At 42.1% G+C, this 13,328-nt stretch overlaps 1 protein-coding gene across 1 annotated transcript in view; it reads right to left on the bottom strand.

Moving 5' to 3' along the window:
• Positions 1-13,328, bottom strand: part of FAM193B (family with sequence similarity 193 member B) — a 167,826-nt gene that overhangs the window by 29,199 nt on the left and 125,299 nt on the right. The window contains exons 7-8 of the mRNA XM_086931790.1: positions 8,475-8,708; positions 4,179-5,142 (exon numbers count right to left, since the gene is read on the bottom strand). Of these exons, the coding sequence (XP_086787916.1) occupies positions 4,179-5,142; positions 8,475-8,708 (1,198 nt within the window). The remainder of the gene's footprint in view (positions 1-4,178; positions 5,143-8,474; positions 8,709-13,328) is intronic.

Below are 13,328 nucleotides of genomic sequence, written 5' to 3'. Positions count from 1 at the left end.
TTCGTCGATGTCGAAGAGGTCTCCGGCGTCGAGTGTTCCTTTTCGTGGACATTTTTCGATGACCTTGGCTGGTCGACGCCCTTCGGCGCCTGGGAGTAGTCTTGTGAGGATCCGCTGGCCCTGGGTGTTGCCACGGACGCCGGAGTTTTTGGCGTCGGCGCTTTCGGGGTCTTGCCCTAGTATTTGAGAGTCTTGGGCAGACTGTCGAGAGTCTTTCAGGCCTTTTTGGGGTGTAGAGTCTCCTACCTTTCCGGGAGTTTTCGTATTATCGGTCTCTACGACTGTGTAGCCGTCGTCTTCTTCGGCGACGTAATCCTCCTCGTCGGTCGAGAGTCCAAGGTCTCAAAGGGATGGTGGCTGGCCCTTGCCCTGCATGGCGAGGTTAGCTCTCCTTTGCCTCTCTCTCTCACACGAAGGGTCTTCGGCGAAAAGGCGGAGCAGGCATTGCAGTCCCTGCTTTCGTGGTCAACCGGCAGGCAGAGGTTGCAGACTGGATGTTGGTCTTTCTGCGCGTACTTGTGGTGGCAGTTCCGGCAGAATTTGAATGGTGTGTTGTCCATCTCTTGCGTTCAGTGGGCCCCCTGATTGCGCATTCTCTTCTGGACGTCGAAGTTCTTCGAAGATACTCTTCCTTCGTCATCCCCTTCGCTGATGTAGTCTCACTTAGTCTTCTCTTCTCTTTCCAAAATTTTGGCCTTTGGCTTCTCTTTTCTCCAAATCTCTGGAGCCCTCTAGGGAACGATCCAGACCCAACGGCGGAAAAACAAAATCTGAAGATGGCGCCCAAGGGTGGGAACTTCCACAGGAAGCATGCCAACGTCACCGGAAGGACACCAAAAGGTGGGACATCGACGCCCACCTGGGCTACGAAAAAAAAGATAAAAAAACAAAGAAAAGACTACGATTCTGGACCCAACCACCAGACCGCGGAATAATGCACAGCATAGTGAATCCAGAAAGATTCACGCTGCAAAACTATCAGTCTTGGGGAACAAAGAAACTTGACAAATAACCTCTGCATTTAAACCTAGGCCATTTGTACCAGGTAAGGTAACTTGTCAATGCTTCTACTCTTGCTGCAGTACCCAAAGCCCAGTTTTTAGTTGCGTTGTCTTCTTGGCTGCATTAAACAGCTGAACTGTCAAATAGATACCTTATAGCAATGTAACCTCCGTCATATGAAAAGATAATCTATTTCTAAAAGCTTTGTCTTTCCCAAAAGCAGAAAACTTTGGTTGTCGGAGCCAAAGTTGAGCCAATGTAAAACTTCTATACCAACTTTATATAGAAACTTATTTTCTTTGATCTGAGGTGTTAACAATGATTCAGTGGGAGCCTAGAGCTGTGCAGTCATACAGCTCTAGTTCATAGACCATGGAGGAGCGCACAGAGCACTTGGAGGGAAGAGAGAAGAAAACCCATATGGGACAATCAAGACTTGTAAAGAATATTAGGTCGAGCACCTTGGAAACTGTTGATGTAAAGTTGTCTTTCAACCATACATTGTTCCTCACAAATGAAACTTAGAAAAAGCAAAAGCAAGAACAAGCCTGCCTATCACTTATGCCAAGAAACTGAATAAGTTAATGTCTGTGTCTGTTATGAGCTTTGCTATACCAAGCGGAGAGAATGGCTAGAATGGGGCCAATGGCACTGGGACCCTGTTTCAATTACCTAGTGTTACAGGTACCCCTACATGCCTACGTTGAGAAAAGGCCAATGACAATACCACAGCAAGTGAAGGCTATTGGATAGGTACGCCAGCCTCAATCTATCAACATCATCTGCATATACATTGGCTGCATGGCCCTATACTACAATGGCGATGATTTAAAAGCGATTAAGTGTTCAGCTTAAGCAAATCTGGTTTTGAAGAGCCAATCCTCTCTCTCATCAACAGTTACGAGCCTCCAAGAAATCCCATGCTGTGGAGGATGGAACCAACCGGAACCTCCCTGCCAAAAAGACCACCAGCTAGGAGAAGAGATACAGAGAAGAGTGATGGGCACAACAGGCATTTTGCAGAGAGGTGTGGAGGCTTTACTTGTGGCATAAAAGAGAACAGAGTTTTTTTACAAAAGGGGGGGGGGGGGGGGGGGGGTTGGAGAAGAAAACCCTTCAACGTCCAAATTCCTATCTGGTAGCCTTGCATAGGCTGGAAAGTTAAGGCTGCCTGAGGTGTACAAGTTCCCGGAAGAGAAGAGCTTCTGCTGTTGCTCCCAGATACATCTCGGATTTCATTTTCTAACAAAGAAGATGCTCATCTGTTTAGCTCCAAGACAGTCATGGTGACTCGCTAACAATCGGAACTTACAGCAAACAAGAAATGCAGTGACCTCAAGTATCCCACTGCTTTTGTGGGACGTACTGAGATTACGACAGGTATGATGGCGTTTTTGCAGGAACTGCCTACTTACTAGTTAAAAGCATGAATTAGCAGAAGAATGACATGAAGAATGACCCAATCACAAATTACTAATGTGAACTAGTCAGGAGAGTGGGTAACTGGTTGCAACGGATTTCCTTAGACAGTGAAAAACAGATCTACAGTCTTTATTTAATTTTGACTGCTTTTGTTCTGATCGCTTAGAGGAAGGGTTTTACAGTCAAAAATTCCTGCTTATGTACATGGAGTTTCAGATCTATATGCTCCATGGCCAGATAACAGCAAGGTCTCCGCCCAATATGCATCCTCGGCTAAATTCCATTAATCACCATTATAATAAAATCTGGCACTGGTGAACACAAGAAGCAGCTTTGTAGCACGGCTGGAGGAAAGAGAAGAATCAGGCGATGGAAAAGACAATTCTAGACCTTTTGCATAACAGCCCAACAGCCATGGTCTTCTAAAAATTTACTGAACGTTAATGTTTATGGGCCTTTTATTAAAAAAAGACATGTAAGGTAGAATGGCTGCAGTCCTGTAGATCAAGGTATCTCTGAACCCAGCAAGCTGATGCCAGAGATTAAAAAAAAAAAAAAAAAAAAAAAAAAAGGGGGAGCAGGGTCTTTTACTGGTAGTGCTGACAGATCAGACATCTGGCAATAATCATCCTTTAGAACAATGATCAAATCCAGGTTGCTGAAAGAAACCAACCTGGCGGTAACTGGGCATTTCATCATCTCCCAATTTCAGCCTCATAGGGAATACCATGATTTAAATTCTTTACACTTTTGGTTGATAGGTACTGTTTCTATTGCACTTAAGAGACTGGGCCGGTCAACAGAAAGATAGAATGAGGGCATGGAGAACTTAAAGGAGTTGGTTCGGGAAAATGTGGGGTTTTGGCACTGGAAATGATCAACAGAACAGCCTTCTGTGATTATGGTTCAATGGTGATAGTGGAGTGGAAGTATACTGCGTACCTCCCAAACAACATTTACTTGATGAGGAAGCATGTTTAACACAAAAAAGCCAGTGGGAGTCTCAGCCTTGGCTTGAAGTGACAACATGCTTAGCATAGCCTAGACCATCTTATTTTGGCTTGTGCAACCGTAGTTACAAGCTATGCAAGATAGGATGACTACTGTAGTATACTGTACTTCTTTAGATAGCATTAAAACTTCTCAGAAGCACTTCACTAAACCTGCCACACAGCAGTGGAAGGATGTTTGCCTACACACATCAAGGCGTGCAAATGCAGGTTAAAAAAACTGAAGCAAACAACCTTGGTTTAACTCCTGGGTGTTGGAGATTCAACCCCACCATTTTAATCAGGGTGCAGAGCATCTTTATTTAATAACATGTTTGATGCTTAACCTAATCCAGGTGCTTTTCGAGACTAATCCCAGTTTGCAATTTAAGGCAAGAACAGTTTCTTTTCATACACAAAGATGCATATGAAGTGCAACAGCAGTGTGGTGTGCTTCTGCTGTTCAGAAAGGATAAGCATGTGTGTGCCAAACAAATGTTTCAGATAACTGGATTGCACCTCAAAATGATCTCAGGCCTTAAGGTACACAATTCATATTTTGGTCAATATACAGTGGCATAGAAATTAAACTAGCAAATCATAAAATGGGATTAGATCTATTTTACTCAACACACTTCTTGGAGACCAATCGAGATTTTCCTAACTGCCCAATTACAACACCTTGAGAAATATAAAGTCACGAACACACATGCAAAGACGAGTAGAGGTCAAGCACAAAGCATTATAAGAAGGCTAGTCACTCACCGACTGTGCCCTGGCCTTTACCAGATCGGTTCTTGCTCTTCCGACTCTTGCCCTTCGGCTGTGGAGACCCTGCTGGTGCTCCCCCTGTATTTTGAGACACTCTCTCACAAGCAGTTTCAACTTCAGAACTGCGCAGGGTTTTATAGTCCATATTCTTCTCGCCTTCCGGCCTAGGGGCGCTGCTCTGAGTCTGTCCCCGCCCATTGGTCCTACCCTCTATTCGTTTCTCTGTGTGTTCATGGCCTGGGTGCACAACTGGGGTGGGTCCAAGCTTTGGTGAGGTCTGGTTGCAAAGGACAACACTTTCAACTCGTGCTGCCTCATTAGCCAACTTATTGGACTCGCTTTTCTTAGATGAGCAGCTCTGCTTCTTGCTCTTCTTTGACCGAAGCACTGGAGGTGCAGGCTCTTGAGGTTCTGGAATAGCTGATGGCAACGTTGAGGCTTCCTGTGGCTGCACTGTGTCAGACCCCTGCTGCGACTGCACACGAATCATCCTGGAAAGGTTTGGCACCGCGCTCAGTCTCTTAACCATTCCATTTTCAGGAGTGCTGCCTGGAACTTTTGTGCATGGCTCCTGCTTTACCTCATCTTCTTTAGTGGTCATCTGCTTTTTAGAGGATCCCAAAGTTAGGGGCGACAGGTCCAGGTCAATTTCAGAGAGATCAGAGCATCCATTGATATGAGACAGCATGTTCTTCTGTTCCAATACAGCAGCCTTCTTGGGAAAATCATTCACGTCAAGATTCAGGTCATATACGCTGAAGCTTGCACGGATTGAATCCTTGATTGTGTTCTTGATTTCCTCTAGCCGGCTTGTCAAGAAGCTGTTCACCCTATCGAGCTCCAGCTGGGGCCACTGAAGTAGCTTCTCATCCTCCTGCAGCTCCATATCCTGGCCCACTGGGGGGCTACGCTCAGATCGTCGTTGTGCATCCGCCTCCAGCTGTGCCTTCTCTTTTTCCTGAAACAGGGAAATAACACATTAGAATGGCACCCCAAGGAAAGAGGCAACTGTTTAAAAAAAAGAATTTAAACCACTACTCTAGGGAAATTGCATGTCATTGCTTGAGGACAAGTAGACTACATAATACCCAACAGATCAGCTGTCTCATCTGCAAATTCCAGGCCTAGAGTTAGCAAGGATGGGGCAAAAGGAATCCGCTCTTAAGTGTGAGCTAACATTCAAAAGTTATATTTAAGGAGTTATAGCCTTCACAAACATACTTTAAACAAGGTCAAGGTGCACCACTTCAATGTTTGCAAGAACTGTTAACTTTGATAAGGTTAACAGAAATAATCACATTAGTTGTTACTTGTATTCTTTAAAAGTTCTTTTATTCAATTCAGTCGAAAGTGAAAAGCACACACAGGAGCTACAGCCGACGCGTTTCGTCCTCTTGGGACTTCTTCAGGGCTGTTTACAAAAAATGACAATATACAAAAAACATACAGTTAAAATTTACATTAAAAAAGATGCAATTACGCTCATACAGAAAATGCCAGGCTTCATAAACAATACATTACAGGATTAAAAAACTAGTGCAAGACTTATATACAAATTGCCAACAACAGATAGAATTAAATGACTTGATTAAGTTACAGAAAGCATTTTAAAATTGCTCTCAACTAAGATCAACATTTTCTATGTTATTGCATATTGCATATTGTTCTCCATATAGGTCTACCCCTCTTTGGTCTGTCATCCTCCCCTCCAAGATTTATGGAAATCCTATGTATACAAGGAAGTGGGAGCCCCAGCATCAAGAAATTAACAGAAAAAGGTAATCAGTAGTTGTTAAGCGAGGTTATTAGCGCTAAAATGAAGACGTACCAAAATAAATCATAAGATAATGTTCTCAGGTCTTCTCCCGTGGTTATTGGGTACGTGGGTATATCCATGACGTTCTACTATGCTGAAAGGGGCATCTAGAAATGATTGATGAGAAAGCATTAGTGAGAGGTCTAGTGACAGCCAACTTGTAAGAGGAGCATTCTAAGGGACTCGAAAGCTTCCAATAGCTATGAATGGTTGCGAGTGAAACCTATGACCTACCCTGTTAGACAAACAGTTCTCAGTGGAGGAATCTGGTCTGTCAGAGCCGTTCTTGTTATTAGGCGGTGTGTATCTGTTTGTAGTCACGTTCAGCCAATACACTCATACATTGAGAGGAATTTCAATATTGTGCAAATAATTCTCCTATGGGACAAACAAACTTTGTTTGTCCCATAGGAGAATTATTTGCAGATTCCTCCACTGAGAACTGTTTGTCTAACAGGGTAGGTCATAGGTTTCACTCGCAACCATTCAAGCTTTCGAGTCCCTTAGAATGCTCCTCTTACAAGTTGGCTGTCACTAGACCTCTCACTAATGCTTTCTCATCAATCATTTCTAGATGCCCCTTTCAGCATAGTAGAACGTCACGGATATACCCACGTACCCAATAACCACGGAAGAAGACCTGAGAACATTATCTTATGATTTATTTTGGTACGTCTTCATTTTAGCGCTAATAACCTCGCTTAACAACTACTGATTACCTTTTTCTGTTAATTTCTTGATGCTGGGGCTCCCACTTCCTTATATACATAGGATTTCCATAAATCTTGGAGGGGAGGATGACGACCAAAGAGGGGTAGACCTATATGGAGAACAATATGCAATATGCAATAACCTAGAATATGTTGATCTTAGTTGAGAGCAATTTTAAAATGCTTTCTGTAACTTAATCAAGTCATTTAATTCTATCTGTTGTTGGCAATTTGTATATAAGTCTTGCACTAGTTTTTTAATCCTGTAATGTATTGTTTATGAAGCCTGGCATTTTCTGTATGAGCGTAATTGCATCTTTTTTAATGTAAATTTTAACTATGTTTTTTGTATATTGTCATTTTTTGTAAACAGCCCTGAAGAAGTCCCAAGAGGACGAAACGCGTCGGCTGTAGCTCCTATGTGCTTTTCACTTTCGACTGAATTGAATAAAAGAACTTTTAAAGAATACAAGTAACAACTAATGTGATTATTTCTGTTAACCTTATCAAAGTTAACAGTTCTTGCAAACATTGAAGTGGTGCACCTTGACCTTGTTTAAAGTATTTCATAGTTCATGTTTTGAACAAACATTGTAACGGTGGGTGTTTTTGAAGTGTGCACACATATTGTCCCATGTATTACAGTGTGGGTCTGAATTAATCTTGGGAGAATATTTGACTAGGTGCTGTTCTGTTGGGAATCCTCCACCGTTGTTTTCTTTCTAACCTTCACAAACATACACTCACATAGCATCTTTTCTTAAGCACCTTTATATAAAATCCTCAGAAACAGGCACCCTTACTTTAAGTGATTTCAAGTAGAAGAATATTCCCAATCGGGTGGCTTGAACTTACTGTTCTTGTACTTTTTAAAATGCCTGTACACGTTAATTAACCCCCCCCCAAAAAAAAAAAAAAGCACAGAGAGAATACCTAGGATAGTGCTCACACTAGTGCACTTCTACAAGACCCAGGAAATACCACCTGATTTCTGGACAATTATTCCAGGCATAGTTACACAAGCCAAGTCTCCCATAGGCTACTGTTTAGACCAGGGGTCTCCAACCTTTTGTGTAATAAGAGCCATTCACTTTGAACTAAAATCATCTAGATCTAGTAATATTACTAAAGTAATAATGACCGTCCCATCCACGATTGTTGTCTGTGATCAGATCAGTGAACTAGGCATGGTTTTGAGCAGTAATGTAAAAAAGTTTAACAATTTGAATGGAAGTGTTACACGGGCAATGCATAAAAGCCATAGCTTCAATCACCCTGGCACAAAAAGGTAAGAATGAGTAATAAATGTGTGCAACTCAAATATCTTTAAATACGTTTTTGAACTGAAGACAATTTTTCTCCAAACATCAGCTTATCAGTTCTGAAAATGCACACTTTTTAGTCTTGAATAAATGTGCACAAAGGAGAGGTACTCACAAGCAGCTGGACAAACTGGTAGCTCACGAGCTACAGGTTGGAGAAACCTGGTTTAGACTACTACTAAAAAAGATAAAGTATGGCACTCTTCAGCCTAATCTTTTGGGACTAAAATACTTTTACCATTTTGCGAACCACCTATTCTTACAGGCCACAGAGACTCAGTACTGTTGTATTCTTTACACAAAGAAGCACAGAGTTTCAATTTGCTCACCCAACCAATTGTCTGAGAGAACAGTTATGCAGAGGGTCAATGAGCTCCAAATGATTTCCTCAGATGTATAATTTTGAATCTGCCCAGTTGATTCTTCATTTGTCGGTTCTCACCTTCCTCTTCTGCTTGTGCCGGGCCCGTTTCGCTGCTTTTGCGCTGTTAATGGGCTTGGGCTCTGCACTGTTGATGAAGTCCAGGAGCTGATCTACATCTCTGTGATCAACAGCTGGTTCCCCCGAGGAGCCTCGCGTCATCTTTGAAGGAATCTCCTCTTTCCTCTTGGTCAGGCGCGACCGCAGCTTTTCCCGAATCTCTGCATAATTTCGACTTGTAGGGGCTGCGGGAGGCTGTGCAGAGAAGAAAAACATTACTCATACAGTATATTTCTCAAGCATTGAAGTCTCACGATAAAATTATTTGTACTGCTGTGGAAGTCTTAAGGTAAAAACCATGCACATTAGTAGCCCTGTCCTCCACACTTCAGTCAATAAAGTGACAGTGCATTTGGACAACGCTCCTACCAGAGATTTCCATAACTCCGATTTCTACAGCAAAAACATGTGAAAGGACACAAAAAGTATGAGCCTCTGAACGAGCAGCAGGGTCATTGAGACTATGGAAAATACCAAGATGGTTAGTAATTGATTTCTTCAACACTGGATCTTATATAGATTAACATACATGATTTTTGCATAATTATAGATTTGCCACATAATTGACTATCTATTGCCTAATGTGCAGATTAACAAAAAAAATGTTTTGTTTCTAGCTCAAACAGTTCAAAAGTTACTAAAAATGCAGCAGCATGTGTTACCACGCAGTGGAAGATCTTTTTCAAAGGTTGACTGCTCATCTTTCTTTTGCTTATTGCTATTTTTAGGTTTTAAACTGGTACTAATGAGGTACGCTCAATGTCCAGACAGTGATTCAGAAAAGGGGGTGGTGATGAACAGAGTGTCTGAATTAAGCAGACCACTCTTACCCAGTCCAAAGATCAGGGCTTGATCCATCACCGTTTTTAGCTCACTGCACCATCCCAGCTCAGAACCTGGCCACATGCAAATTAGTCTGTTCCTGTCCCAGTGCATGATGGGAACAGGGCAAACCAAACTACCAAGCCAATTCTTATACTGGGAAGGAAACAAGCTACCGGGGACCGGTTTCTGGCATTTCAGCCGTCGTTGGCCCAGCTTGCTTGAATCCGGATGGTGCAATGAGCAAGGGACTCACATCCGAGTATACCCTTCCACGCTTATGGTGGACAAAATGATTCAGAAAAGGGGGTGGTGATGAACAGAGTGTCTGAATTAAGCAGACCACTCTTACCCAGTCCAAAGATCAGGGCTTGATCCATCACCGTTTTTTAGCTCACTGCACCATCCCAGCTCAGCACCTGGCTACATGCAAATTAGTCTGTTCCTGTCCCTATTAGTTGCATAAACATTCAAGCTGGTAGTGAGTGTTGGAGCTGAAATTTTGCTATGAGGGTTTTCATACTTGCTATTTTGACTGGATTGGGGTATGCAAGGGCTTTGGAAGTGTCTATTGTGGCCACTAGATACTGATTTATGTGGGATGGTTGAAGATTTGACTTGGTGAGGTTTATTATGAACTCCAAGTTATGTAGCAGGTGAATTGTTTGGGGAGTGTGAACACACTGGCTGTATGACTTGGCTTTTATGAGCCAGTTCAGGTTTAAACACATACATTTGTTGTCTTAGCAAGTGGGCGGCTACTACTGATAGGCATTTGGTGAAGACTGGGTACTGTGGTCACTCCAAATGGGAAGACCTTGAATTAATAGTGCTGATTGTCCACTACAAACCTTAGATATTTCCTGTGCGCAGGGAGTATAGGAATATGGAAGTAGGTGTCCTTGAGATCTACAGTGGCAAGGAAGTCGCCTTGTTGGAGTAGTGGGAGGACTTGTTGAGAATGACCATGTGAAAATGGTCTCATTGTATGAAGATATTTAAAGGTCTGCAGTCTAGTATTGGTCTGGGGGTTCCGCCTTTATTGGGGATGACAAAATAGAGTAAACCCCTGGTCCTTGATGCTGAAGGGGAACTGGTTCTATTGCATGCTTTTGAAGAAGAGAGATAATTTCTTGTTTGAGGAGAGTTAGATGTTCCGTGGACAGTGGACGTTGTTTGGGCAGTATGGTTCGGGTAGTTGCTGTAAGTTCCAGGGAGTAACCATACGGGATAATTTGTCTTACCCTCCTGCCTGGAGTTCAGGACAGGTAGGAACTATGAGAGTCTTCCTCCGACCAGAGTGGAATGGTCTGGAGGGAGAGGAGGGAAGTCATTGTTTGGTAGTAGGGGAGGTTCGGTTGTTATTACCTCGGCCTTTACCCTTGTCATTTCCTCTGTACCCACCTCTAAAATATCCCTTGTTGGGAGAGGTTTGTGTCAGACTTTTGTAGGAGGAACTAGTGTCGGTGCTAATGTTTTTGGATCGGCTCCTATAAAAGGAGCGACGAAAGGAACCTCGTGGTTTTTGGGATTGTAATGCTCCCATTGATTTTGCAGTTTCTGTATCTTTTTTCATTTTCTCCAAAGCTGTATCCACAGCTGGGCCAAAGAGGTGTTCTTGATCCAACAGCTGATTCAAGATAGTTGTTTGGACTTCATACTTCAAGCCAGAAATGCGCAACAATGCATGTCTGCAAAGTAATTGAGAAAAGAATGTTGAGGCAAATGCACAGCTCTTTAGTAGTGATATTCTGGGTATTTTAAATGTTTTAGGTGCCTCACAGGTAACGTCCAGCATCCCAGGACGTGAAATATATCAAGACACTCGTGTTTCCAGTGAACCACTAGACCCATCCCTGTGGGGACACCATTTCCCTATAGCGCACAATGAGGGTTCCAACACAGATTTTAGTGATTTGATACTTCAGTGTTTTTATTCTTCACACTTATTGTAATAAGGTAGGATGGTAGTAGTTTCTAAATTTTCTACAACCAGTACAAAATTTAGGAAAATCATTTCAAAACATTGGAATATATTGAACCTTGAACCAGACTTCAACAAAGCATTTGCAAACCCTCCATTATTTGCATACACACGAGCTCGCAACTTAGGAGAGATACTACAACACAAACCACCTAAAATGGAAACATTCAAAGGTACCAAAGCTTGTCTTAACTGTGGCAACTGCAACAGTATAATTAAGGGCAACAAGATCAACCACCCAATGAAAGGATTCGAAGTAAAATTAAGGGCGACTGCTACCTGTGACACAGCAAATGTCATATATGCATTAAAATGTCCTAGCGGAAAACTATACATTGGCAAAACAGAGACGCATCAAGATCAGACTCACGGAGCACAAATCAAACATACGTATGAAAAATATGAAATCCTCAATTGCTGTCCACTTCATGGAAGAAAAACACAATATAACCCAAATTAAATTCACTATACTAGAGACTGTTGACAAAGTGGAAGGAAGAGACAATACCAAATACCTCCTACAAAGGGAGAATTATTGAATACAAAAACTGCCTTCACATAAACCACACGGTCTTAATGACCAAATTGAACTTTCATGTTATTTATGAAGACTTATGAAATGTTCCTTGACCAACTCTGTAGCGATTGCGATATGTTTTATTAATTAATTTTGTGAGTTGTTATATTGTATTTGTCCCTTCATGCCAATACCTTTTTCGTATTTTCATGTTTTTTTGAATGCATCTGTATAAATATTGCCACACATTTTATAACAATTCCCCTGTAGCTCCATACACCGATGCACACGGTAATTGCGGTTCGAGTCCCATGGATAGCTCCGTTCATAACAGAATTTTTTGTGAGTTCAGAGGTCTTCGAGCTATTAGTTACTTTTACCACAATATGAACGGAATCGCGGCAGATAATTTTTTCTGGGCGTGTGACTAATAAAGTTTTTTCGAAGGTTACATTGGTAACAGAGCAGCACGATTGAAAATGTAGTCCCTTGTTTGGTACGGTCTGAATTTAATGGCAGACTACATAACAGGTTCGATAGGCGCTACTGGCGTTCCAGACAGGCGGACTTACGCCGGAGAGACTAAGGAAGTTTCAAGACGCTATAGATAAGGTTAGTTTGGTATTATAGCGGATGGTAACTGTAACAGTACGAATCGTGTAACGGAAAATGAGAACTAAAATATTTGACCGTTCACGTTTTCTTTTGTAGCTTGTGCATTTTGAGACGGACGACAAAGTGGTAGGAACGGACATGTAAGTGAGGCGCGGGTGGCCATACTTTTCAATTCACGGGCATTAAGGTTTGAGAGGTATCGGTCGGTAACACTCCACTATTGCACTTTAAATCGCACATGGTTCTGTAACATCCTCGTGTTTACAACAGATAGGGAACCAGTTACGTTTAACACATATGGTAGAACACATGACGCAGTAATACACATACTACATATGCACCTTTTACTTATTTATGTTAGTTTTTCTTATCGTTTTAGTGTTATTCCCTGATGAAGAGCTGAAATAAATGCCCGAAATGCATTGGATGTGATCCTAACAATGTTGAATGTTAATACATATAAAAATCAATGGATAAAGATGGAATGAAAATCAATGAATGAAAAATAATTCCAATAAATGTGAATAAAAACACTGAAGTATCAAATCACTAAAATCTGTGTTGGAACCCTCACAGTGCGGTGAGGGGAAATGGTGTGCCCACAGGGATGGGTCTAGTGGTTCACTAGAAACAAGAGTGTCTTGTCTGCAAAGTAAGACACTGGTGTTGACTGATCTAGATGCGATGTCTGCTGCATCGAGGGCACGTTTGATGGATGCATTTGTAATTAACGAATAGTTTCTTACCTGTCAGTGTAGTTTTGCAGCTTGAAGATCTTTCTGGATTCACTATGCTGTGCATTATTCTGCGGTGTTGTGGTTGGGTCCGGAATCTTAGGTTTTTGTTATTTTTTTCGTAGCCCAGGTGGGCGTCGACG

Source organism: Lissotriton vulgaris, chromosome 7 (genome assembly GCF_964263255.1).
Source record: "Lissotriton vulgaris chromosome 7, aLisVul1.2, whole genome shotgun sequence".
In the NCBI taxonomy this organism is placed as follows: Eukaryota; Metazoa; Chordata; class Amphibia; order Caudata; family Salamandridae; genus Lissotriton; species Lissotriton vulgaris.
This window is presented reverse-complemented; position numbering and strand designations above follow the sequence as displayed.